The sequence below is a fragment of the Wyeomyia smithii genome, chromosome 2 (assembly GCF_029784165.1).
Source record: "Wyeomyia smithii strain HCP4-BCI-WySm-NY-G18 chromosome 2, ASM2978416v1, whole genome shotgun sequence".
Lineage (NCBI taxonomy): Eukaryota > Metazoa > Arthropoda > Insecta > Diptera > Culicidae > Wyeomyia > Wyeomyia smithii.
The window spans coordinates 220,311,798-220,337,224 of NC_073695.1; the positions used below are offsets into that span (position 1 = coordinate 220,311,798).

General features: G+C 38.0%; 1 protein-coding gene across 42 annotated transcripts in view; it reads left to right on the forward strand.

Moving 5' to 3' along the window:
- The window catches only part of LOC129722556 (protein muscleblind), a 745,426-nt gene that overhangs the window by 577,840 nt on the left and 142,159 nt on the right, over positions 1–25,427 (forward strand). For 4 of the 42 annotated variants that reach the window (XM_055676095.1, XM_055676096.1, XM_055676111.1 and 1 more), the window contains one exon: positions 7,030–7,164. The exons of the other annotated variants lie outside the window; for them this stretch is intronic. In XM_055676095.1, coding sequence (XP_055532070.1) covers positions 7,030–7,164 — 135 coding nt within the window. The remainder of the gene's footprint in view (positions 1–7,029; positions 7,165–25,427) is intronic. 42 annotated transcript variants of the gene reach the window in all.

Here is a 25,427-nt window from a genome sequence, read left to right on the forward strand (position 1 = left end):
TAAATCACTTGAATTATGCTGTTATCAATTAAAATGCAAAGTGAGCTATTGATTCTCAAACCTGTAAACAAAAATTCGCTCTGTTCTCTTAGGGAGGGGTCGAGCCTCCATAACGCCTTCCGTGCGTATGTACCGAAGAGTTATTCCGTATTTATAAACAAAAGCATGATTAGCCAAGGGTTTTATTTATTTACCCTCCAATTTAACCCTGAAAAAAATCGCCGAAACTTTTCCATCAACTCTTTTACCCCGGTTAAACTTTGATTGCCTGACCATCAGACCCGTTCAGTTTCACTTTGTTTGCGTGACAAAGGTTCTTCCACTAGACAGCGGAGCCGAACAACGTTGAGGTCGTAATTAACGTCCCGCGCCACTCAGGTTCAGTTTTTAATGCCGGAAACCCACCAACTTCAATCACGAGTTCATGCCAGTCGTCAATCTTGTTATTTAAACTAAAATTAACATTATTCTACGGTCCTCCGTGCGCCTCTGCTCCCGGTTTGTATCCTCATTACCGCCTTCGCTCATGGCTAATATAATTCGTATTAGCGAATATTTCACTGAGTTAGTCACTTGGCGTGCATCGCGAACGGAAGTTGAGAGAGACAGAGAAAGCGAGGGGTAAAAAAGTTTCGCATTTCTTCCCTCCCATTTAGACCGGTAACCAAGGTCCACTCAAGCAGGGTAGAAAAACTCATTTGTCATCGTCACCTGGCTATCTATCCGCACTGCCGAGTTATTCTTTCCGGCAACTTCGCAACTTTTCTTTTATGCACCACCTTCTCCTTCTGCGTCCATTTGTCTCGTTTTATTTTTTGCTCGCCATACTTTAACCGAGCCTCCCAGAAGATCAAAGTATAGCGAAAAAAAAATGCCGGTTGCCTTTCCAGACCTAACGAATTTAAATTAAGCGGTAGCGGAGAAATAAAAAAATGAGTCCGAACCGCACACAGTGAGAAAACAATGGACATTCATTTTATATTCTGGATGAAATAACCAAGTCACTACTTGAAACGCGAATATTGATTTCGAAGTTTCGGGAAAGCTCTCAACTACCATGCTGACTAGGAATGTGACAAGAATTGTTTGTCACTAGTAAAATTCGCCTTCTCTGCACTTCTAGTGATTAAATAAAACAAGCAAGTACTGCAAAAGTAGAACATGAAACATTACGAATTCCCTTTCATAGGCGTCCGAGTGAACTGCCTGTGCACGGTCGGGGTTTTGACATCAACCCAAAATAGCTCATTTGTAATTTTGGTCCAGTGTGCAAGGGACCGCTCCATCCTTTATCTTTGGCTCCCGGAACACGTAGAAGGCCACATTTTGGGCGGCTCTCGCACTTCCGAGGCAGGGGAAAATGTAATAAAAGCGAACGAAAACTCAACCACTCGAACGTGCATCTTTTTGCATCGTCATCATCAACAAACGAGCACACGAGACTGCACGTACTTTTTAAAATTGAAAAATTTCTTCGTCCTTACCCAGTGGTTCCGCACTCTCTAGGCCGGGGGGAGAGCCACCCGAATGGAGGTGCGCTACGATGAAAGATTCCAATTTCCCCTCAAGTGCGGTCACATCGGTTCACCTCCAACAGAAGCAACGAGTATCGAGCATGGAGTTGGAACTCTCTTGCTTCGGAGCAATCGTTATTGCTAAAACATAGAGCTCTTTATTAGTATTCAAAAGGCATTTTTCAAATATCTGCTTCCCGAGTGTCTCTCCGGCGGCGTCGTTTCAGGACATGAAAGTTTCCAACAAGTTACGAGGGCCACGTCCTTCGGTGTGCCCCGAGGAGACAGTGAGCTCCGACGACTGCCCACTGGATGCCCCGGGTCGGGACGCTTTTCCGGAAGGAAGGAAAAGTCATTTTGTGGTTGGATCGTTGTTGTCGTTGTGCCCTTCTCGGAGCAAAACCCCGCCTGGTGTGGCAGTGACGACGACGACAACGACGACGATGATGATGATGATGCAGACACACAACCCAGTTGGGGAATTTTCGAAAAAGAAACGGAAGCTTCTTCAGAAAAATTCTGCAATACGACACGGGGCAGGATGGAAAGATTAAATGAAATCCTCTGGAGAAAATTGGCACCGGAATCGATGGACGCTATACATATCTAGCTGAATGGTTAATGTATAGGAGGGCCGTCGATACTGAACGATTTTGTTTGAGGCAAAATGCTGTTGAGATTTTTTTACAGGAAATTGACGCTGTTTTTGTTCTAAGATCCTGAACATTCTGTGTATGACAGCTAACTTTTGCGCTATGGTTGTCTTTTTTGTATATTTTATGTGCTTTTTGTTTTCTATTGTTTAGGTTCTTCAATTGTGGATTAAACCACACTTGATATTTGTTGGTGTTCGTGCGTCCTCTTTTTTTGTACATCATCCCGATTATATTCAAAGATAGCGGTATATTTCTCAGTAAAATGCTTCTATAACATTGGAATTTCATGTAGAAACACTTCTTTTGTGAAATATTTGCTTTAAAGTTGCAGCTATTGGTGAAATGCGAAGGCCTGTTTTGTATCATGATCAGACCAGCATTAAATTGTGGTCGGAACAGCTTACTTCTGAGACTTCACCGCTTCAATTTGTCTGTGCTTGATATAATGATAGATTTTACGTACAATTCTTGTAAAAGTTTTTGTTATAAAAACTTTTTTTTTTGAAATTATTGTTTCTCTGACGTATTTTATATGATTATATGAGATCTTATAATTGGTGAAAATGTGACATGAAAATGCAAGAGCATTGAAAATCTCCAAATTGCTCCTGTCATAATACTTTACCTTAACTCTCTGAAAATAATATGATGGCCCTGGAGCGATTCGAAATGGCATCTGGGGTCGATTCTCGGACTCTGACTTATCCCGGTTCTAGCAACACTCACGTAAGATGGTATTTGGCTATTTTTTATTGTTTTCAGCAACCAAAAGTTTAGGTAGTATTTGGCAAATTTTTGCTGTTCCTTAGAAATCGAAAGTCACCATAGAGGATTTCAAAATGGCAACTAAAGATTTCCGGCCTCTGGGTATCAATTTGTTTCTAGATATAACTATGTTTAGTGGTGTGTGGTCATTTTTGGAAACCGGAAATCGCCATTTAGAATGGCATCTGGGTGAAAATTACGGCCTCTAGCAATTATCTCGATTCCGGGTTTTGGAAGGTATTGGACCATGCTTTCTGCTCTGTTAGGTAGAAACCTGCATTCAAAACATGGTTTGACATTTTTCAACAGTTTACATCATGAATTAACAATATTCCGCATTTTGATGGACGCATTACTAATTTTTTAATCGATTCCTGCAAAAGCGAACCGACGTTTTTAGATTTTCATTTTTGATTGCTGTAGACCTTTCTTAGTAGTTTCGTAGTTCTACGAAAAAAAAAACCCTAATTTGCGATTGCTTCACAATGGGGTTTTCTCCCTTTTAGCGTCCTTTGGAGCATAAATGCACTATCTCAAACAAAGTCCAAAAACCTTGTTTAACTGTTCTCATCTCCTATGTTTAGCAACTTCCTTTCTTCAATATTTTGAGTGAGTTTTTGAGTGGCACTTTTCGCCAATTTTGACGATTAAACCTGCTTTGGTTTTTAACTTTTGCTGACAATTCTTAGTTTACCTAAAGGTTCTTTCTAGCCGTTCTTTTGATAAACATTAGAAGTTATTCTCGATGATACTGAATTTGATTTACAATCATTTTGATTTTTGGTTGCTAGAAATATTTTCCTAAAATTTTGGAGCCTAATTTCGAATTAATTGTTATATATAAGCATGTCGCAAATCGAGTTCAGTTGATAAATATCGTGAGTGATCTAATAACTACGCATTTTTTATTTATTAAAGAACCAAGTTTTCCGGAGTGCGTTTGCTTTCTCGAGAGTAATCGAGATTGGACATAAACAAATGTTTAAACATTTGGATTCTTCGGGTGGTGAATGGTTTACGCGCGCGCCGTTCATATATATTCGCGGTGTTTGACATTGAAGATACCTCGTTTGCCTTAGTAATGGGCTAAGTTAGCGCGCAACATTGTTCGATTTCGTCACTTACCGCGATGATACAACCTTTCATCTCCATCACAGTCGTGGAGATGCAGAGGTAAACTTGGTTTCCAACAACAATGACTGTTACACCTTCTTCCTTACAACATCCTTTCTTACCCTAACGATCGTAAGGACGTGGCCGGTGCTGTTATCGATCTATGCAAAGCGGTAGCTACTAAATTGTTGTACACTCAAAGAAGCCATTTACGTGGTACCTTGTGTAACTTCTCTAGATCAGATCGATCAAGGAGGAGCAACTTCCAAATGTGCGGTTTGACGACCGCTCAAGCTCATTAGTTAAAAGTAGAAAATAAAAAATACAAAAGAAAAAGTTAAAAGTCAAAACTCAAAAGTATAAAAACACCACCGTGAGGCGCTCTATTTTGCGCGGCTCTTAATGCTGCGCACTTCGTATCAAAATGTTGATGCCTTTTAGTAAAAAAGGGAACATAAGCAGAAAATTTACAGTTAATATATAGTAAAGCGCTTCCAAACATCATTTTTGAAAATCTGCTTTTAATTGATTCTTTTTTAACATTTAAATACGAGGTGCGCAGAATTAAGAGCCGCGCAGAATTAGAGTGCCTCACGGTACTCAAAAGTAAAAAGTGCAAAATGAAAAGTAAAAAATGAGAAGTAAAAGGTTAAAAGTATAAAACTAAAAGTAAAAGTAAAAAGTAAAAAGTAAAAAGTAAAAAGTAAAAAATAAAAAGTAAAAAGTAAAAAGTTAAAAGTAAAAAGTAAAAAGTAAAAAGTAAGAAGTAAAAAGTAAAAAGTAAAAAGTAAAAAGTAAAAAGTTAAAAGTTAAAAGTAAAAGTAAAAAGTAAAAAGTAAAAAGTAAAAAGTAAAAAGTAAAAAGTAAAAGTAAAAATAAAAAGTAAAAAGTAAAAAGTAAAGAGTAAAAATTAAAAAGTAAAAGAGTAAAGAGTAAAGAGTAAAGTGTAAAGTGTAAAGAGTAAAGAGTTAAGAGTAAAGAGTAAAGAGTAAAGAGTAAAGGCTAAAGAGTAAAGAGTAAAGAATAAAGAGCCAGGAGTCGAAAGTAAAAAATAAGAAATAAAGTGTAAGGTTGGTTGTTATGAGTATATTTTTATTTAAATTCAGATGAAAATTAATGAATTAAAAAATGTATCCTTAAATCAGCGAACTACTGAAATTTAAAAAATGAAAAATAAAAAAATAGAAAATAAAAAATTACCTTACTGATATTCAATAAAAATTGGAACATTAGATTATCCCTTTCCGACCGAGCCCACACAACTGTGTAGGTAAAAAATGACAAATAACAATACCTAAATCGAAGCAATTCCTTTACAAAAACACTTGTATGCTCCGGTTTTTTATTTTTCGTAGCAGCTGCGATGTTGACACTAGCGTTGTGAGCAATGAAACAATGAGTAGGACGTTCAAAAAGCGAGAGAGGAGGTTTTGTTTAAGTCATCTTCTGCCTACGCAGTTATGTGGGCCCGTTCGGAAAGGGTTATATGGTTGAATTGTCACAGTTCCTAGTATTCATTCGAATATGGTCAGTAGTTCTACATTTGAAACTAGCGTGATCCTAAAATCAGTGAAATGGAACAACTTATATTTCTGTTTGTGTAATAATTTTCTACTATTTTCGGCAAAGTCGAAGATTACTTGATGTTAAGCAACTTTGTAGAAGGCTACCTTTCTGTAGTTCTTGAATTGGCAAAAATTAATTATCTCGAGCCCCTTTTAGCTCCCAGTCCCCGGACCATTACACATGTAAATGAGGTCCTGATTTCTGTGCATATTCTTCCGTCAAGTAACAGATGAACTCATTTAAGATAACTTCCAGAATCATTTCTTTATCTTCAATTAATTTTATCTAAAACTATTTTTTTCTACTGCAATCTCAGTCATTTATTTTTAAACTTTCAAAGTTCTTTTCAAAAGGAATTTTCATCTTTATTTTCTGTCAATTAGTATTTTAATTATTAATATCGATATACGACACAATCTTTGAAAAAAAGTTGAATGTTATCAGGAACCTCTTAAAAACCTCTTCAATGTTTACGTTGCGGCTAGATTTTCTTAAGTTGTGCTCTCGGAATCCACATAATATTCCTAGCGGCCATGCAGCGGTTCTCATTATATCACTACTGTGTAAAAGAGAAGATTAGCACAATCGCGTCGTGAAACTTCCATTTTGAGTAGACACCGTCAGTTTATTTGCAGCATCATAGGCCTCAAATGATCTTCAATAACAGCGCGTGTCGAACTGACAAATGAAAATCGTGGAATTACCTGTATTAGGTTCCGATAAGAGGGCCAAATAAATCGGTTAGCTTTGCGAATAATATCTAAATTTCAAGTAGTCAGGAAAAATTCCGTTAACTTTCTCGTACAAACCAATTGTACATGCAAATTATTGAACTTTCTGTTGACTAACAGAAAAATAACAGTTTAACGTTCGGATGGAAATCATCGACAGTTCGGAAACAAATTGCTAAAAAACAGAATCACCCCAGATTTCACTCAAAGATGTAAAAGCTTTCCTCGAACTGATTGTAAGTTACTTGACAGTTTTGCACTTCAACTAAGCTCGAGCCATTCTTTCGCCAGCAGATGCATTTATCGAACGTAAAAAGTTGTCAACATGTAAAAGTCGGGAGAAGATTTTATCGAATCAATAGAAGGAATGATTTGCAGTTTTTTTTTCGTTTCATTTATTCTCTGTGAAGCACCCTTCCTCTGATTGAACTCTATTTTCCACAAACGGGTTCCAATTTTCCATCTGCCGCTGCTGCTGTCCGTCTTCGAGCTGCGAGCTGCGCTGGCACGAATGATAATGAGAAAATTTATCTCCTTTGAGGTTTTCCTTCAATATCATCCAGCCTCCGTTCCGACCAGTCAATAGCATACACACACATACACATCCACAAAATCACCATTGCCCTCGAAAACATTGATAATAATCACACGTTTTCCTTTTTCTCCGTTTTCTCCCTTTTCTAGGTAAGCATTCATGCGAGCAAAATTTTTCCCGATTCGCAATCAACGCTCGGAACGAGCTCGGAAGTTGTACGTGAAACGCTTTTCACTACTCCCCCACCTCCACCTGACCACTTCTCCAGTGGGCACCGATCGTGGGTGAGTGCACATGGAAAATTTACGCTTCCAGAAAATGAACGAGAAGAACTACTGCGGGCTTCTGCTGCCGATGCTCAATTCTTCCGCGAACAGCTCTCCTGCAATCGAGAAATAGATTGTTTTCCCTCCCCTCGCTGCTCGAAGACTTGGCCAAACGCGAGCACTATCATCGTTAGCCAATTGTTGATCAGACAATTTTTCTCATTTTTCCACTGCCACCAATCGCCACCGACTGCCCGTACCTTTCGTTCAGCGATAGCATCACACACTTTTCCCGCCAACGGCAGCAGCGTCAGCAACAAGCTCATTTCGTGACTTTTGACTGCGGTCGATTTTTTTTGCTTGCAAAACCAGCAATGCGAGGAGTAACTTTGCACAAGTACTCTCGAAGATAAATTAAAGAAACTCGACGTTCTTTTGTCTGTGCCGGCGTGGTGAGGATCAAACCATTACAGCAGCTCTCGCCTCGGAGCCGCATCCAATCGGCACTGTTCCTGGTAATTGAGTGTAAAAATTGGCGCCTTCGAAATTGGCAGTCGGATTTTCTCTGCAAGAGGAGGGCACTGAATTGTAGTGGCTGTTATTTCGACGCTGGTTCAATTTGTTTGTTTGCTTTTCTAAGTTTGAATCAGAACATGTTAAAATAATAACTTTATTAAATGCCAGCGCTGGCTTTATAAAAGAAGAGACATGTAGAATCCAATTAAATTTCCATTAAGCATTCGGGGGTTTTTCGTAATGCATGAACTCCGTCGTTACTGCCACGTCGAGCCTTCAAGGCGCACCGGTGTTTGCTTACAAGCAAAATTTTCCAACCCATCGCCCTGCCGAACTGAACTGAGTAAACCTTACGTTGAATTAAATATTTCACTCAACCGTGTACCGAAGAGATTCCCATTGTTTTACTATCGGATCGTCTGGAACTGAAGCGAAAATGTGGGGTTTCCTTTTTTCCTACTATTCCTTACGAGGGCGAAAGCATTATTGAACCTTCCGGATCAGCAACGATGCCATTGCTGCAGTTCAAATCGATTCCCATTTGAAATTCCTCAATCTGTGATAACTTTGACTTCGGGGAATTCGAGAGTTTATCTGTGCTGCAGTGGTAAGCCTTTTGCCACTGCAACATCAGCACCGACAGAAAAAATTTTCCGTGCTGTATCGATATAAATCGATTCTTTGCGAAAGTTTCACATTCCACTTAACGCTAACAACAAGAAGGATTGAAGGGCGGTAGAGGCTGAGCGCGGATGGTGGCATTGCAGCAAACTGTCAAACGATGTAGATGTACGTGTGTGGAGTAAGTTAATTTTATCTCGACAGTATATTTATTCGAAGCACGATTAAAAGTATTCAGTGGCAAAACATGTCACTCCACTTAAAAGAATTGCATTCCACGAATCAAGATGGACGGTACCCTTTGACCTCTCCGAGCAAAGTTACACAACCGTTAACCTTCGGAGGAAAAACGCATCCCCTCTATCTAAGTTCGTCCCCATCGATAAGCCGAAAGCGATTTTGTGGTGCACCAATCGGAAAGCGATATTTGTGTATACTTGTGAAAAGACAAAAATACACAACCGGCAGCAGCAGCCGCCACAAACAAAGAAATGATACACAAAGACCAATTTTGCCCACACTGAATAAAGTCAGTTTAGTCCCCTTTCCCGCCTTCCACCAGCCTCTCAATCAGTTTTTGCTGTTTCTTCTAGCATAATTCTGACCGAGCCGGAGAAAGCAATCCGCAACCGATGATAAACAAAGAATGTGAAATAAATAAAAAAGTTTTTCATATCGAATTTCACGAGCTTTTTTTTCTGTTGCTGGTGATGGCCATTGATTGTGACCAAATAGACGGCGGGGGTAAAAGTTGTCTCTATCTTAACTGGGTAGGGATACCTCGTTAATATTAACCAAACAATTAACCAGCAATTTGTACAGCCCTTGTTGCAGTTCGAGGTCTCCATATGCGTTTATCAAACAGAAGCACCCAACCAAAGTTGACATCCCTCTGTCAAACACCCGTCAGAGTGGTGTGGATGTTTGCGGATGGAGTTTGATACGGTTTCATCGAGATGAGACGAAGAATATGTGATGTAATCTGTACGGATTGGAGGTAAATCGAATCAAATCCCTGGTTTAAATCAATTGGTAAGGAACGTAAGCGGCGGTCGTCTGTAGTAGTCTGGTGAAACGAATCGAAAATGAGATCGTGTCGCAACATTTGTGGGCGCTTTTCTCGTTCGCCAAAAACGTTCGAATGGGCGAATTGGTTTCGGGATGAAAGCGATTTACTGAAGTATAGTAACGAGTATAACGGGGGGTGGTTTTGGGATTGCTTCCTAAAGCTTCTGATAAACATCGTGAAAACGGTTTAGGACAATAGATTTACGGCACAACGCGGAGTTTTATTTTTTTTGGTTTTTTTTTTTTGCGGTCAGGTTAACGAAGAGCCACAATAGCCTCAAAATTGTCGATTTTTGATTACCATTATGCAACATTGTTTAGGACTAAACGCAGAAGCTAAATCACCGATTCTCGAACCGTTCTAGCCTCTGTTCCCGGCTTCCGAGAACGCAAATTTTTGTTAGGCTTTCAAGTGACACTTTTCGTCATAAAGTTGTTCAAAATATCGATTTTTTTTCAAAATTTTAAATTTTCAAAGATGTGTAACTTTTGAGCTATTGAACCGATTTTGAATCGATTGGCATCAAATTGAAGGTAATTAACGGACCTTCAAAGAAAAGTACCAAAATGTACTCTAAATAATAAAAACCATGCGGAATTCATGAAACAGACTGTTTTTTGCATTTTTGGAGGGTTAAGACCTAGAAGACCCTACCATTTGATGTTGTTTTAGATGCTTCAGAAAATTATACATAAAATACGAAATTTTCATAGAGGTATATATTTCATTTTGGAGATAGATTCTTTATAAGTCTCTAAGGTTCACCAAAACCACCATGCGTCTCCATTGAAAAATAGTAGGAGGGTGGTATCCATGACACGACCGCATAGTTCACGTAGGGCTAATATAGTTTTATATTTCCATTTGAGGCTCTGTTTGATTTAGGCTCGTTTCACTTTTAACACGGTTTGGTTTTGGCACACAGGAAAACCTTGGCAACAGTAAAATTCTGCCGTGTCGTGTTTGGCAAAATCGAACGGGGTCTGTATTTTGATTATTCATTAGCAGCTCTTTATTTTAGAAGAAAAAATAATCTCTTTAACATTGATGAATACCTTTCATTCTAATAAAGTCAATACGTCAAAAGGCAAGCTTCTATACAGACCTAAATTGAGTACGATTTAGTAGAAATTAAACAATATTTATTTGTCTTGTGAACGATGGCTCACTCTCCGATCACCAAGCGGCAAAGATGTCACATAATAATACTGATAGACGACGAGTAACCAGCGCTCAAGATATCACAGCAGGCAGTTGGTGTCTACTCATGAAGTCTGTGCCAGGCGTGCTCGCATGTAATTAGTACATTGGTCGTGAAAATTCACTGTTCAACAATGAAATGATAATGATAACTGAGGAATCACAAAATTGTCCATTATTTTATCAATCCAACGACATATTGATTATTGTAATCCATCATGTGGTTACATCAGTATTACCGTTTGAAATCTTTCATTCAAACGTTACACCTTGGTTTTAGTTTCCGCAAAATGTATATCGATATAGTGCGGTTAGATGTAGTCCTAAGTCAAAAAACTTAGTGGAATGCAGTACAGATCGGAATATGAAAAATCGAATCAGAAAAAAATCTGTTCATTTTGCGTAAATGTTTTGTTGTTTTTGAATAAATGAGAAGAGTTTTTTAACTAAAATCAGAGTACTCATTTTTCACAAAAAAAAAAAAAACATAATATCTGGTAGTTATTTTTCATGTAAATGCAGTCAAACAGAGAGAAGAGTTTTGATCAGTATATTGATCTATTAATTTTTAAGCATAAGGCGGCATTCATAAATTAAACGTAACGCTCATAGGAGGGAGGGTGAACCCTTGAGAGTTACGCCGAAATTTTTCATTTTGCGTATATGTTTTGTTGTTTTCGAATAATTAGGAAGAGTTTTTTGAACCAACCAACCTCAAGTCAGAAGACACATTTCTTACAAGAAACAAAAGAATCTTTTAGTTATTTTTCATGTAAATGCAATCAAACGGAAAGAAAAATTTTGATCAGTATAATGAGCTGTTTACTTTTAATCCTAAGGAGGCATCCATTAATTATGCAACGTTCAGGGGGAGGGGGATAGGAGAGTGTTGAAAAAATGTTTTTTTTTGCGTTACGTAATTTATGGATGTTGCCTAGACGTCAGCTAGTTTTTTTTTTATTTTTTGTTTTTTTTTAAATCAGTAATCTAAAACGTCAACTTGTCTTTTTTTTATTTTTTTCTTGTTTATTTTAATGTTTTTTATTTTGTTTTGATGTATTTATTGTTTCCTATTTTTTTTAAATTATTAGTATTTTTTTAAATTTTCTGTTTAATTTTTTTGAATAAAGATTCATTTATTTTTAATTTAGTTTTAATCTTTTCATTTTCTTAAGAATTTTGTGAATCAAATTTCATTTTTTTTATTGATTTCTATTTATTTTAACTTTTTTATTCGTTTCCGTTAAGCTTTTAATTTTTTAAATTTATTTTTAGTTTATGTATCAATTAGGGAACGTCCATTATTACGCAGCACGAAAACAACTATTTTCGATACCCTCCGCATGGGTTGCGACGCTCTGTCATATTGCCTCCTTTCTTCTAAAGGTTACGCATTTTATGGACGTCCCTCCTTCAGTATAAGATACGTCATATTTGCAAAAAATAATTGTACTACACTCGAGATTAAAATTCAATCGAATCATATACACTAAAGTCCCTTTTTACGCGGGGGATACGTGCCGCGTGAAAAAACCGCGTTAATTCCGGAATTCGCATAAAAAACCCGCCTAAATTCCGGAATCCGCGTAAAAACACGTAAATTCTGGAATCCGCGTAAAAAAACCATCGTTAATTTTGCCCACCGAGTGAAGGGAAACCGAAATCCGGGCAAAAGAAAATACGCGTAAATTCCGGAATCCGCGTAAAAAAACCCGCGTAAAAAACGCGTAAAAAGCGACCTTAGTGTTCAACACTAGTCAACATAGGTTTTATTCTAGCGCTGGAACTTGGAAAATTTAAAAGATAATAACTTTTCAAGCGTGCATGTGAATTTTGGTGACCCTATTCAAACATTCAAATGAATTTAACTGTAAACATCAAGTTTAAGCGACGAACTCGGTGAGCGATTACTATGCACATTTTGACGCATTCTACAATGGCTAAAGGTACCAAATTTTACAAGAATGGTTAAAAAGCTATATTATTTCTAGAGTCGCCAATTTGAGCCTTAGGGTCACATTTTTTTCGTTTTGCCGACCACTGTAATCGAGTCTATATATAATCGAGTCTGACCTGTATCATGGTACAAACCGTGCTTTGCAGTTTTGGAAGGTTCACATCCAGGAGACTATCATTTGGTATTTTTACATTGCAGTAACTTTTTCCAATGGAGACACATGGTGGTTATGGTGGATATTCAAGATTAAAAAAAAATTATCTTCAAAATAAAAGTATGCACCTCTGTGAAAATTTAATATTTCATGTAAAATTTTCTGAGAAATCCAAAAAAACTATCAATCGAAAGGGTTTTCTGGGTCTTAAACCCTCTGAACCAATATAAAATGTATTGTATCATAGTTTTCGCATGGTTTTTGTACCTCAGGTACAGTTTGATATTTTTCCTCGAAAGGTTTATCAATTACCTTTAATTTGATTCAAAACCATTTAGAATAGACCAAACTTCTCAAAAGTTACAAATTTCTAGAAATTTAAAATTTAAAAAAATCGATATTTTGTGCATCCAGAACAACAAGAAAGTGTCACCTTAGGAGTCAAACAAAAAATACTGTTCTAAAAATTTTCGGTAAAGAACAACTGCAGCGATTTTAAGCAAAAAAAATCAAAATAGTCTTTTTTGAATGGTATACACAGTAGAGTGCCAAGCACTTGTTTGGAAAGAAAATGACCAGAAAACTTCAAAAAGAACCCTGTTCAGAATGTTCACCTTTCAGAAAAAAACATCCCGTGTATTTCAGTTCAATCGGACCTAAAATGGAGTGGCACAAAGCGATTCAAGTTGGACCTTTGTTTGACTACCTTTCAGTTTTGCCGAAGACATCAAAACAAACAAAATTCTGGCTCTAGAAACTTTTTAATCAACCTCTTTTACACAACCCCTTTTCAAAAAATAACCGTGACTAAAAATCAATAATTAGTAGTAAAATAACGTCTCTTTTCAAAAATGACTTCTTTGATAAAGTGACGATTATAAAATATATTAAAAACTAGCTGACCCGGCAAACTTCGTACCGCCGCCTTGAGTTTTATTGACTGTTGTATTGCAAAAACTGAAATATCTAACTGCTGCTAAAAACATACCTACGATACGTTTCGGCTCTGATTTATTTTAAGTTTTTTTTTTCAATCCTGCGCTCGTAAAATTCTACGTTTTTTTTTCATTGAACATTATGAAGCACCTTTCAACCATAATCAAATCATTTCAATACATTTCTGAAAATAAACAGTCATTCTTTTAAATATTCTGAAGGAAATTATTACATTATTTTTTCATTTATTCAAAAGCTTGGCTTAGTGCAAATATAATAATACCCTTTTGCCTGGCCAATCTCACTGGAACAGATTTTATAAAAAACTTCAGAATTCTAAATAATTCAAGCTTAAAATTCGGAATATACGAAACATGTGAAAGTGGTCAAGGCGGTCCTAGCCACTAAATTCTATATATTCCACAATGTCGGGCTCAGGGTCACGTGAATATGCGACATAGAGCTGTCCATGTGAGAAGCATGAATACTCGGAGTTTATGCCACAAATTTCCAGTGACTGTCCTTGGGTTTTATTAATAGTGCGCGACGCACGGGAAATTGCAGACGTTTAAAATTTAACGGCAAATCGGTAGGAGTAATCGAGATACGCGGGATTATTACGACTTCTCCTTTGTAGTTTCCTGTCAGAATTGTCGCTTCAAGAACATTTGCCATCGGGTAGTGGCAGCAATGCATCTGTTCGGTGGTAAATTTGACCTTGAATCTATAAAGTAGTAGTATTTGAAAACATTTGATTAGCATTTTTCTCTCAATTGAGTGTTCAATTTATTATACTTTATTTTTCTTTTGTTCAAGACTCGTTTAAAGACTATGGAAACTAAGTGTGTAACTGACGATTTGGAGATATATGGGGTGTCGAACGTCGGCGCATTTCGAGCTCGTCTTGTTCTTAACCGATCAACTTCCCTTCGGGACTCGTATATTTCCTGACTTTTTAATATTCTATCTTCAGTGTTGCGGAGCCTGACACTTTTGTTGAACTGCTACTACTCGTGTCTTAACTCGCAAAACTGGAACAAAAACAACGAATTTAATTTTAATTCAACGGCATGTTAAGTATTTGAACATTCCACTTACAACAACTTCATCTGAACAAAAAACACTTCGACCACAGCAGAAATTTGTCAAAGTCCATTGGAAGATATGCAAGAATCAGTTTGATCATGTAGATTAGGGAACATTCCTTTTATAAAATACCCTTAGCGGCATCTTCGTTAGGAAGCATTCCCACTACATGTGGAAGGAAATTAATCGAAATCGACCAGTATGAATATTCCTCAGAATTCTTGCAAAAACACATTATTATTTTTAATCTATTATGTTTATTACGTACCGTCAGTCTTCTTCTTCTCTCTTGAAAAACAGTCACAGCACAAATTAACAGAAACCGACGTTGAATTTAAGTGGCATCAACAGAAACCAATACGAAAATCGCATAGAACTATTCCATAAAATATTAAAAAAAAATGAAGGCTATCGTTTAAGTACGCCCCGGTGATGAAAACTTTTTTCGAATTTTTCCCGATCAAAGGCAACAAAAAATCGTTACTCACTAAAACTCACAAAAAACCTCTCGGAACATCAGGAGGGCGGGAAATATCAAGGGTATAACTTTTCCAGTTGATTTTCGTTATTGCCATGGCATAGTGACAATATGGTTTTGTCCTGAATAAAAATTCTCGCAAAACCTGATGGCCATCTATTTTTCGGGTATCTTTTTTTTTAACATACATGATACCAATTGTTTTTCACGTGACCATGTGACATAAAGCTGTTTATGCGACAATATGCATGTTTTAGGTTTAATGCCACCAGTTATCAGGGCTTCGGGCATTATCGAAAATCACCCAACTGCGGAGCGCGAACGTTTGAAATTAAATGGTGAATTGGTAGATACACGGAGCTTCGAAATTTTCGCTTCAATGACATTAGTATTTCATCTGCTTTTTGAGGCAGATCTGCTGCCTAAACACAGTGCAATTGACACTTCGCAACATTATAGTTTTCAATTCAACATTCAACAATTAATTGTAAATCCAGAGATTTGTAGGAACGCAATAGTGCCTATTTAACGAAACATCAACAGAAATCAATGTTTTTTGAGAAGCAAAAACTACACGTTTCTTTTACCAGCTAACAGAATCATTGCAGCATGAGCAAATGTCAATGATCTAAGTCAGTGTGCATTTTAGAGAAAATTGAACAGATTGATTAGATCCGAGCAATGGTAAATTAAATCATCGCACATGTAGTGTTATTCTTGTTCTTTCTTTTCATTTATCAGATAAATAAAACGATTATATGCAACTTTGCTCAAATAAGCCAGAAATTTAATTTACATTATCAAGTATATGCCCTTGAATAAAATCAAAGCCACGTTGAGAGTATTCACATGCATGTCGAGTTTGCTGCTACGCTATAGCGCTTTTGCATAGAAAAGGTGCAGTAGGCAGCGAAAACGAATATCACTTTATATGTGAATCAGGTGCTTGTTTACTCAACAACGACGCCTCAAAAACGACGCTACAACAACTTGTCTACCGGTCATAGCCTACAATCATAGTAATCTAATGACGTTGTTCTTGGGGTAAAAGGCGGGAAAAACCGAAAATATATTTCAATTTTTTTCTAACTTTATCATTTGATTATTGTTATTTTTATGGCCTATTAACTCGTCGAAGGTGAAGACAAAACAAACACGAAAAGAATCATTCAAATCCGTTGATTCTACTTCGAGTGAAACGCCGTTATACAGACACCAACTTTTTTTTATTTAATAGATATTCAAAATTTGCTTGAAATGTCGGATGCTTTTTATCATTAGCTTTCTCAGTCTTTTTAAAAAAGGAAATACACGACAATCTAGGATAATTGCCCGACGTTTCGGCCGTTTTGAAGGCCTTTTTCAAGGGAGAAAGTCAAAAATAAAAACATCCGCATAACTATTACCAGTCGTTTAAATAAAAACAAAGAACATAACACTAGATGACAAAAGTAAACAAATCCCTGGAGCTCAAACTGGAAAGAAGTGAAAGATAATAGCTTTCTAAACATTCCTGATTTTTGGTGCCCCTAGCGAGCCCGTGAGTGCGTCAAAAGGCCGCAGAGTATTTGCTCGCCGGCTTCGTCATTTTTGCGTTTGCCTACGGAAAAACTTCATTCAAGTCTCTGAAGACTTTACGCACTTCCGACTTGTCTAGAAGGGCCAAAAGTTACTAAAAAAGTAATAAAAGTTTTCTCATAGTTTAAATTGCAAATAATTAAAAGATTTCAGCTTTTCAACTGTTTCTGTGAATCTCGGTGCTCTTACCCAGCTCGAAAGTGCGTTAGTCTTCAGAGACTTGAATGAATTTTTTCGTAAACAAACGTAGAAGCGAGGAACCCGGAGATCAATTACTCCGCGGCCTTTTGACGCACTTCAAAGCTTACTAGGAGTATCAAAATTCACATAAATGGTTAAAAAGTTATGATCTTTTATGATTTTCCAGTTTAAACAGTAGGGCGAAACCTGTGTTGACCAGTGTAATTGTCGTATAGAATCTGACGAAAAAAAAAATTTGAACAAAACTAAAGCATAGTTTAGATATTAGTTCGAAGCTTTGAGGTTTCTCAAAAAATCCTGCAGTGGATAAAAATTATTATACTGCACTTTTAGTAACACTTAGCTCCAACCAACTATCACAACACTATGCATGAACAATTTTTGCCTTGTAAAATATATATAAAATAGTTCTTTATTATTTCTCTTGTTTGAAAATAGTTTCATGTTGTCAGGATATATTAGAGCTTTGCGATCATTGAAAACAAACTGAAAATGAAAAAAATGGTCCCAAATGTGAGCCTTGGGGAACATCTCATGTGGCCGATATCGCTTAAATGTTACCTAATCCAGTTGAGGAGTCTCGTTACAATCTCCATTTTTTAAGATTAGAAATCATCATTGGAAAGTCGAATCTATCAAACACATTCCTGAAGTCACTTAACTTGAGAAGTCACTAACCTTGAGAAAATTCGTATTTGAAATCTGTCAGTCAAAAGTTCTTAATTTTTTATTTCCTTTAGCTGAAATACTTTCATTCGTGAATGAATTCAAAAACATCTGAATAAACGTTAGGGCATCTTCAGCGGTGTTCTATTTTTGAAACAACTTTATACTAGATTTACACCAGCGAAACCTGAATAGAACCAGTTAATATAGACCAACTTTTCGTTCTCCGCACCGGTGTTGTATATCTTGTTGTTTTGAACCGCTGACTTCACAGAGTCCACAATTCAATACCCCGATAATTTTTACGCACATTAAACGATTAGTTTGGCAAGACACTTTGTGGACTTAATGGATTTGACGGTTTGACCCGAGCGTCAGTGGCATTTCTCAGGATGGATTGGTATGATCGAAAAATTTCTGCTACAAGTAGGGCTTCGGAGGATAGCGAAAAATATTTGATCGCGTAGATGTTCATCTTCCATTTTTGTCTCATCAATCTTTCAGAATCTTTTGCAGTTCTTCAAACTTGGGTTCGGTTTTTAAGATATTGAAACAAGCCCGCATTTTGAACGTTTTCAGTTTAGTGTCACCGAGGAACATTTTTCTGGCCTCTTATGGTCTCCTCTAGGCCCACTACAATTAAGGCGATTAACGAATAGCCAACATATTTGTTATCCTAGGGGCTGATGGTTGCAAACCAAGTAGTTGATCCTACGGTTATGGTCTTCCAGAATTCCCCCTTTTGCTGGTCGGTTTCCTTGAAGTCAAAAACGACAAACCTGTTAATTTTTTTCTTCAGAAAAGCCACAGAAATGAATTGTGAATTGTCCTAAAACAATCTTTGTTCTGTTTATTCCCCAACACTCGCAAAATGCTTATATGGAAATAGCTAAAAATGAGGTATTCAATTAAAAGATGCCTCTTTATCCACCTATTGGTAGCGTACAGAAAGTTTTAGAACGATATATATCTTGTTCCAAAAAGTGACAAAAATAGACCAAAACGTATACCAGTTTCAAATTTCTTCAATTTAGATCTGGTATAAAATAAAATTTCCACCACCGGTGCAGCAGTGAATTTAAGTTTGTTCCAAAAGAATAGAACAAAACAACGATTTGGACCTCCGCAGAAGATGCCCTTAAGGATTGAAAGTTGGTTTTCGTAGAGAGTACAACTGCATATTTCGTTTTCTGGACATTGTTTCCTATCAGTAAACCTGAACAACTAGGTTGAGGATCCGAGTCTTTTTCATGCAGTTCTGACTTGAGATAATATCGAAATTCCATGTTTTTTTTATATTTGCTTTAGCCGAAAGCATTATTCCATAACTGCAACCATAGCGTCTGATCTCCCAGAATACCGATTGAATAATCAAGTGTCGTTGAGAGATCACATGATTTGCCTAATGTGCTTCCAATGGGTTCAGCAGATGTTCCGTTCAAGATTGACTGACAGTAAAAAAAAAGATTTCCTCTTCGTGCCGTGATACTGCACTGATATTTAAGTCAGGGAAAAAGCAGCTACAAATGGATAAAACTCCTCCAAAGGAAGACGAAAGCAGTGCACTTCACCCACCCAATGTCCTGGGGACAACAAAAGCGACAACGCCGACGACGACGACGACGACGGTGAAGCTTCTTGTAGTGTACAAGTGTAGCAATAGAAAATAGACTGGCGAGAAACTCGGGCAGGAAATTCTCACGCTCCAGACAGGTCGGAAGCTGTTCGGAGCACGGGCACACGAGGCGAGGTGACTGGCGCCTTAATGCGCATAAATATCGCAAGAAGAAAATAATTACGCTGAAATTTATAGTCTCTAATGATAATTACGACTTTCGAGTTTGGTTATAAATTTTACGTTTCGCTGCAGAACGGCTGGTGGAAGAGCAGCAGTAGAACCGGAGGAAGAGCTGAGAAATGGGAAGCGATTCTGTCGGCGTTGGTAGGACATTAAAGTTTTACGGAAGTTACCGGGGAGGGCGCGCTTATCTTGCTTGCAATGTTTCGCCTTCTGGCACGTGTTTCTTCCAGACACGAGGGCTTGACCGAAGCCGCCGTTGACGAGCGACGACACCGACATCATCATCGGTCGATCAGTTCGTTGATTCGCGAATACTAATGGATGAAATGTGCCTTATAATCTTTTTATGTAGAAAGCTTGCCGATAATATTTTATAGGTTTTTGTAAGGTCGGGCTTCATCATAATCGCCGTATGCTCAAGGTCACCAACAAATGCTTTTTAGTAAAATATAATTCAACGCACATTTGTGTTTGATGAATATATAAACTAATCCGCCACACGAATAATAGTTAAAGGGTTGCGTTGTGGTAAATCAACGAGTAGCTTAGAAAAACCCATTTTGACCTCTGCAGTCAAGAATGGCATTATTTAATCCAATAATCAAGTCATGTTCATGTACTAAATAATCCTCTAGAGAGTGGTGCCCTGAAGGGGCATGTGAAAATTTTGAAGATCAAAAAACGCTACAATACTTCTGCTAGCAAAAGCTGCACCACTGTCGACCGGCGTGAAACAGTCACTCTCGCTTTTTCCCCCTCTATTCAGCTGTGCGGCTCTGAAATGGAAAGCGTATGGCACTTCAGAGGGCAAGAATGTGTGGGCGTGTGTGCCTTTTGTCGCACTTTAGCCTTGTCGTAGTCGCACCGAACGGCGGAAGTGACGTAGCGTAAAGCTCTCTCTACGGTTCACCGTCTGCCTGTGCTAATGAATCGGTTGGACGTCCGGAGTGTTGTAGTACAGTACTTCGTTACACTGTGAGTGTGGACCGAGTGTGAGCGCAGGATTCGGAGTCCCGTAAGTGTGTTATGTCGTAATGAATGACGTTTGGGCAGATCGTACAAGAGGAAAAAAATGAGAGCACTAAAATGGTTATTTCGTAATGTTTTCGTGGGGTTTATTTGCGGATGTCGCAAACCATAACAAGCGGGAGTTGATAGGCTCGAGAGGGTGCCCAGAATGGATTATGCTGTGTTTTATTACACTAGAGTTGTAAGTTAATGCACATCTGCAGTAGTTAACCGGCGGATGAACAGTTGTTGATTGCAACGAAACTTTTTGCACCAGAACAAGAATTAGGTTGATACTCTAGGCTAGTAAATTATTGCTTTTTTGAAGATGAAATTGAAATTGTTGAATCAAACTCATTTTACACGAGTAGCAATATTATCTCTACATAAAACAAATAGTGTACGAACTCTATCTACAGATTACATATCTGTTGAATTTATTTGAAATATATCATCGGCAGGTGAAATATTTCACTGCAATGATATTTTTCAATGTCATTACTTAAAGATTTCGCAAGCTTCTGATGACAAAGCATCACAATCAACTTAAATATTATTTAGAGTTGCAAACAGCTTATGTCAGTAGTTGTACTTTCAATTTCGTATTTGTTACGAACAGATTTATTGTGACATCTCGCTAATTGACATTTTGACTGTCTCAGGCAAAGTCTTTGACAAGAATAAAAATTTGATGCCAATTTTATAATTAAAAAAATCGCCTACCTGACAATCCAGCAATTAACAAGCACTCAAAAACCAACAAAGATAGAAAATTATAGAATTGCAGCTCCCACAATGAGAGGAGACGATTTATATTGACAAAGGTAAACGAAGAACCCCATTTAACGAGGCGACACTCGAATCCATTTGGGAGGAGATACCCTTGCACACATATATGCGAACAAAGATAGTTTGATGAGTTTTTCCTTCTGTGTCTTAACTTTCTGGTTCCCCCTCCTCTCTACCCCTCCTCATACTGTTGCGTTTGAGCTAGTGTTAAACTTTTTCGTTAGGCGAAAAGACTCTGGAAAAGATTTTTTTTTAGAGTGGTTGGCTCTTGAGAACAATTTGATTTTTTCTAATGCCAATCAAAAAAGGGCCATGCGATCCGATTGTGGAGTGTATTTTTATATTTTTATATATTTTTATATATATTATATATTATATATTTATATATTTTTATATATATTTTTATCATATTATATATTTTTATATATATTTTTATATATATTTTTTATATTTTTATATTTAAAGTTTATTTTCTTGATTTTTAAGGCAAAGATCTTTCAAGTTTTTTATTTATAATTTAAACACCATGGCGTATCTAAAATAATAATAAATCTACCCTAGCGTTCAATTTTTTTTGTCATTGATATCTTTTCTGGTACACATCAAGTCATAAGTTTTTCTCTCCCATTAACTCTCGCACGCTATAGATATTTCCGGCGCTTTTCACCAAAACTCTTTCATTCAAATAATTTTTTATTACCCTTTGTCTTTACCGGCATGATGTGACACACAAAAATTCACGAGCTCACCGCTCTTTTTGCTCCAGCTCTACGTACGTACATTAACCCGACTGGCAACTTGAAGCACACAAAAAATGCACCCCGTCTAGCCCCTACGACAGATTCATGGCAATATGATCGATAAACATTCGTGTCACGTCGCCGAATGTCAGTGAAAATTGAGAGGAAAAAAACAGGTTTTTTTCTGGGGACAATCGTTCGAAGGCCTTCTTTCGACCCGAAATTGATCGATCCCGGCTGCCTACCTTCACGCACCGGTACAGCATCATTTGCGTCAATAGTGAGGCAACATCCGCCGCTGAGCAGGGAAAATAATGCGAACCTTACGGAAACCTGCCGGTCGGTTTTCCCGGTTCACAGCGAAACATAAACGAAAAGACATGGCTTTTTTCATATATTTTTTTGTCATTCTACCAATATTATCATCATTATCGTAGATTCAATCAATGAACTCTGACTCGTCTTAGGTTCACCTTATAGCGGTTTAGGGAAACTGCACTGGTGGAGCTTTTGTTATTGTTTAAAAAAGTCAATTTCCCATCCTTCGGTGCGCTTCCCAGCACAGCACAAACTTTTCATAATAAAACTGATCACAGCAAAACGACTAATGGATTCTATCACTTGCCGATTATTCAGGTATCAAGTGACTGCGAAAGCAATCCGAGCGAAAGTTTTCGGAATTGGTCCGGCAGACAGTTTCCGGTAGTCGTTTCTCGGTTGCGCAGTCAACAAAAGGTAGCACAAATTTCCACGAAGTTTTAATAGGTTTTCCAATTGATTAATCTTCATACCGGTAATAATCTCTGCAGATGCCATCGACAGTCGATGAAGTGAGGGTAAATTGTGAGGGCCGTGCCAGTGGTACGAAATTTTACAGCTCGCTGCTAAATGTTTAAATATTTAAACAGCAATTTTCTAACTGTGGCAAATGGCGAAATCCACTTTTAAACCAACACCGAGACCGAACTAAACAGAGATAAAGTCGATTTTCCTGCATCGGTTCTGCATTAAAAATTGATCGAATGCTTTACGTCACTAGTAGCATTTTTCCTCCCGAGAACCGAGACTAAACAAAACAACACCAACGAAGACGTCATCCTTTACGTGCACGTAGCGAAATGCTCTGACTAGCATCAAACATTTATGTATAACTTCCCTCTGGTCCGGTAAGGATTGACTAGAAGAAATGACTCTAACGCTATAACACCGGTGGCTAGAAAGGTCATTATGGCTTGATTAGAGTTAAAGTGAAAGATTGTATCGGATTTTTCACGCCAGCTGATTTCAATCCTCTCCATTTCGTGTTCTAAATTTAGAATAGAATTTCAAGTCTGCATTTTTTCAAATATGTTAGCTAAACGAGTAAATTTCACTTCACTTAATTTCACCTTGGTCAGAACAGAAACTATGAGAATTAAATTAACTAAATATTTTAAAAGTGCCCGTTGTGCATTCTATCTCACTACATTCATTTCAAAATACCTGCGAAATTGAAAATATTTCTTCGTTATGCCAATCCTCACCGAGTCGGAACCTACTCGACCCATTCGTTTTCCGTAATAATACGATTATGCCGCACAATTAGATGTTCCCTGCGATATATCAAACACACTATCCCACATCCTCCGCACCACCGCACCTGACTTGAATTCCGGTTTCGCGAACCATCCAACAAGCGGGACTCTGTTTCCGGGCTGCAGCATTCGGAAGAGGTTCGCCTCAAAACTACTGTGGTAGTGTCCTGCACACCCCACAGCGCCAATACCACCCCGACGGTCGTGTTCACAGTGAACTTATTTATTACTATGATGATACCCGTGAGCTTCATCACCATTTACCAACCGTCTTCAGCGAAGGACGATGGACGGCTAGTTCTATCTCTCTCGGAAACCCATCATCACCGAAGCCCGCTGTATGGCAAACAGCGAGCTGCGATCGTATGCATCACTCACAAGGGATTTGGTGCCGGTTCGGAGGGTCGACATTCACCGAGACGAATGTAGAACACAGCCACTCGGTCTTTTCTGCTCATTCCTGACCAACCGGGGCAGGATTAGAGAAATTGGAATAGAAAAGTTTGAATTTATTTCCGACAGATGAGAATTTAAAGTTCTGTGCGGAGTTTTCTTTCCATTTCGGTAAATTTTTCCTCGCTCTCTTTCCTGTGCCGGACAGCGCAAGCAGTTGAAGAAGTGAGCGAGAAATAACACCCAGCAGCGTTGGGTTGCGGTGTCAGCAGAAAAGTACATCCAACAGTGAATTGTTCACCACCCGGAAAAGTCCTCGGTTCTAGGGGAATGGCGCCGAGTATGACCTCCGATTGCCGGTGTGGTGATGGCGGTTAGAGGAGTTCGAACCCCGAAGGCACCGGCACTGGCCGGAAGAATGGGTTCAACTTTTGCAATAATGCACACTTGAAAATTTTGCTCCACTCCGGATTGCCACGGTAGCTTGCCCGGCCATTAGTCTTCGTTATTTCGGATTTTTTACGTCCAACGGGCATCAACACTGGCACCGGTTGGGCTGCGGCGGGGGGAACATGCGGTGCGGTGAAACGATTGTGTTCAGCATATTTGAGGGTTTTCAGTGGAATATGAAGGAAAATAGTTATCAACAAGCGCGCTCGAATGTGGAAGCGTTCTAGAGTTGCATTCTGCGTTACATGACGTTGTAATTTTATTTAATGCTCTGATGAAATTTCTCGATAGCCTGGCTATATGGTGCAAACAGGATGTAAGTCGTGAAATTAAAAACCAGAAAACCGACTATCGCTTACTTTTGTTCCATATTCGGAATCATTTCTCTAGTTTTCTGGTGCTTGATGGTATTGCTTACTGTATCATACTCGAAGTGGTTCAATATTTCGTTCCTAAGAACAGTTTTCAATCGTAGAATAAATAGGCTGTACTCCTTTGAAAAAATATATATATACTGGAATATGTTTTTGTACATCCGACACAACCGGAGAAGATTTTGTTACTTTTGAGCAACATTTTATTACTTTTTGTGTCTTTTGACCGTGCATAAGACAAAAAAAGCAAACGCAAAGTACTAAATAGGAAGACATCTTCACACTTGTATGCGTTTCCACAAGGAAAGATGCAAACAAAACTCTTTGTTAACACATACGCAGAATCTCTCCCGTAGCTTCCTTATATCAAATGCCTAATTGGAAACACCACTCTTCAGTTTCTTAGCTCAAGGTGTAATACCTTCTAACCTGAGTTGCCTGAGATGAATATGGGTTTTCTAAAATGACACGAGTTTTATGCTATCAAACAGGTTCAAATCGAATGCTTGAAACTCAGTCAGTCTTACAGACTACACCGCAGCACTGCATAGCATTGCTGAACATGTCCGGACATGTTAGCAATTTTGTCAGGATTGCTAATAGTACCGGTAGAGTGTATTTTTATCGTTATATCTTGTTTGCTTGTTTGCAGTGTGTTCTGGGCGGAGAATATCAAGAGAACTAGAATCT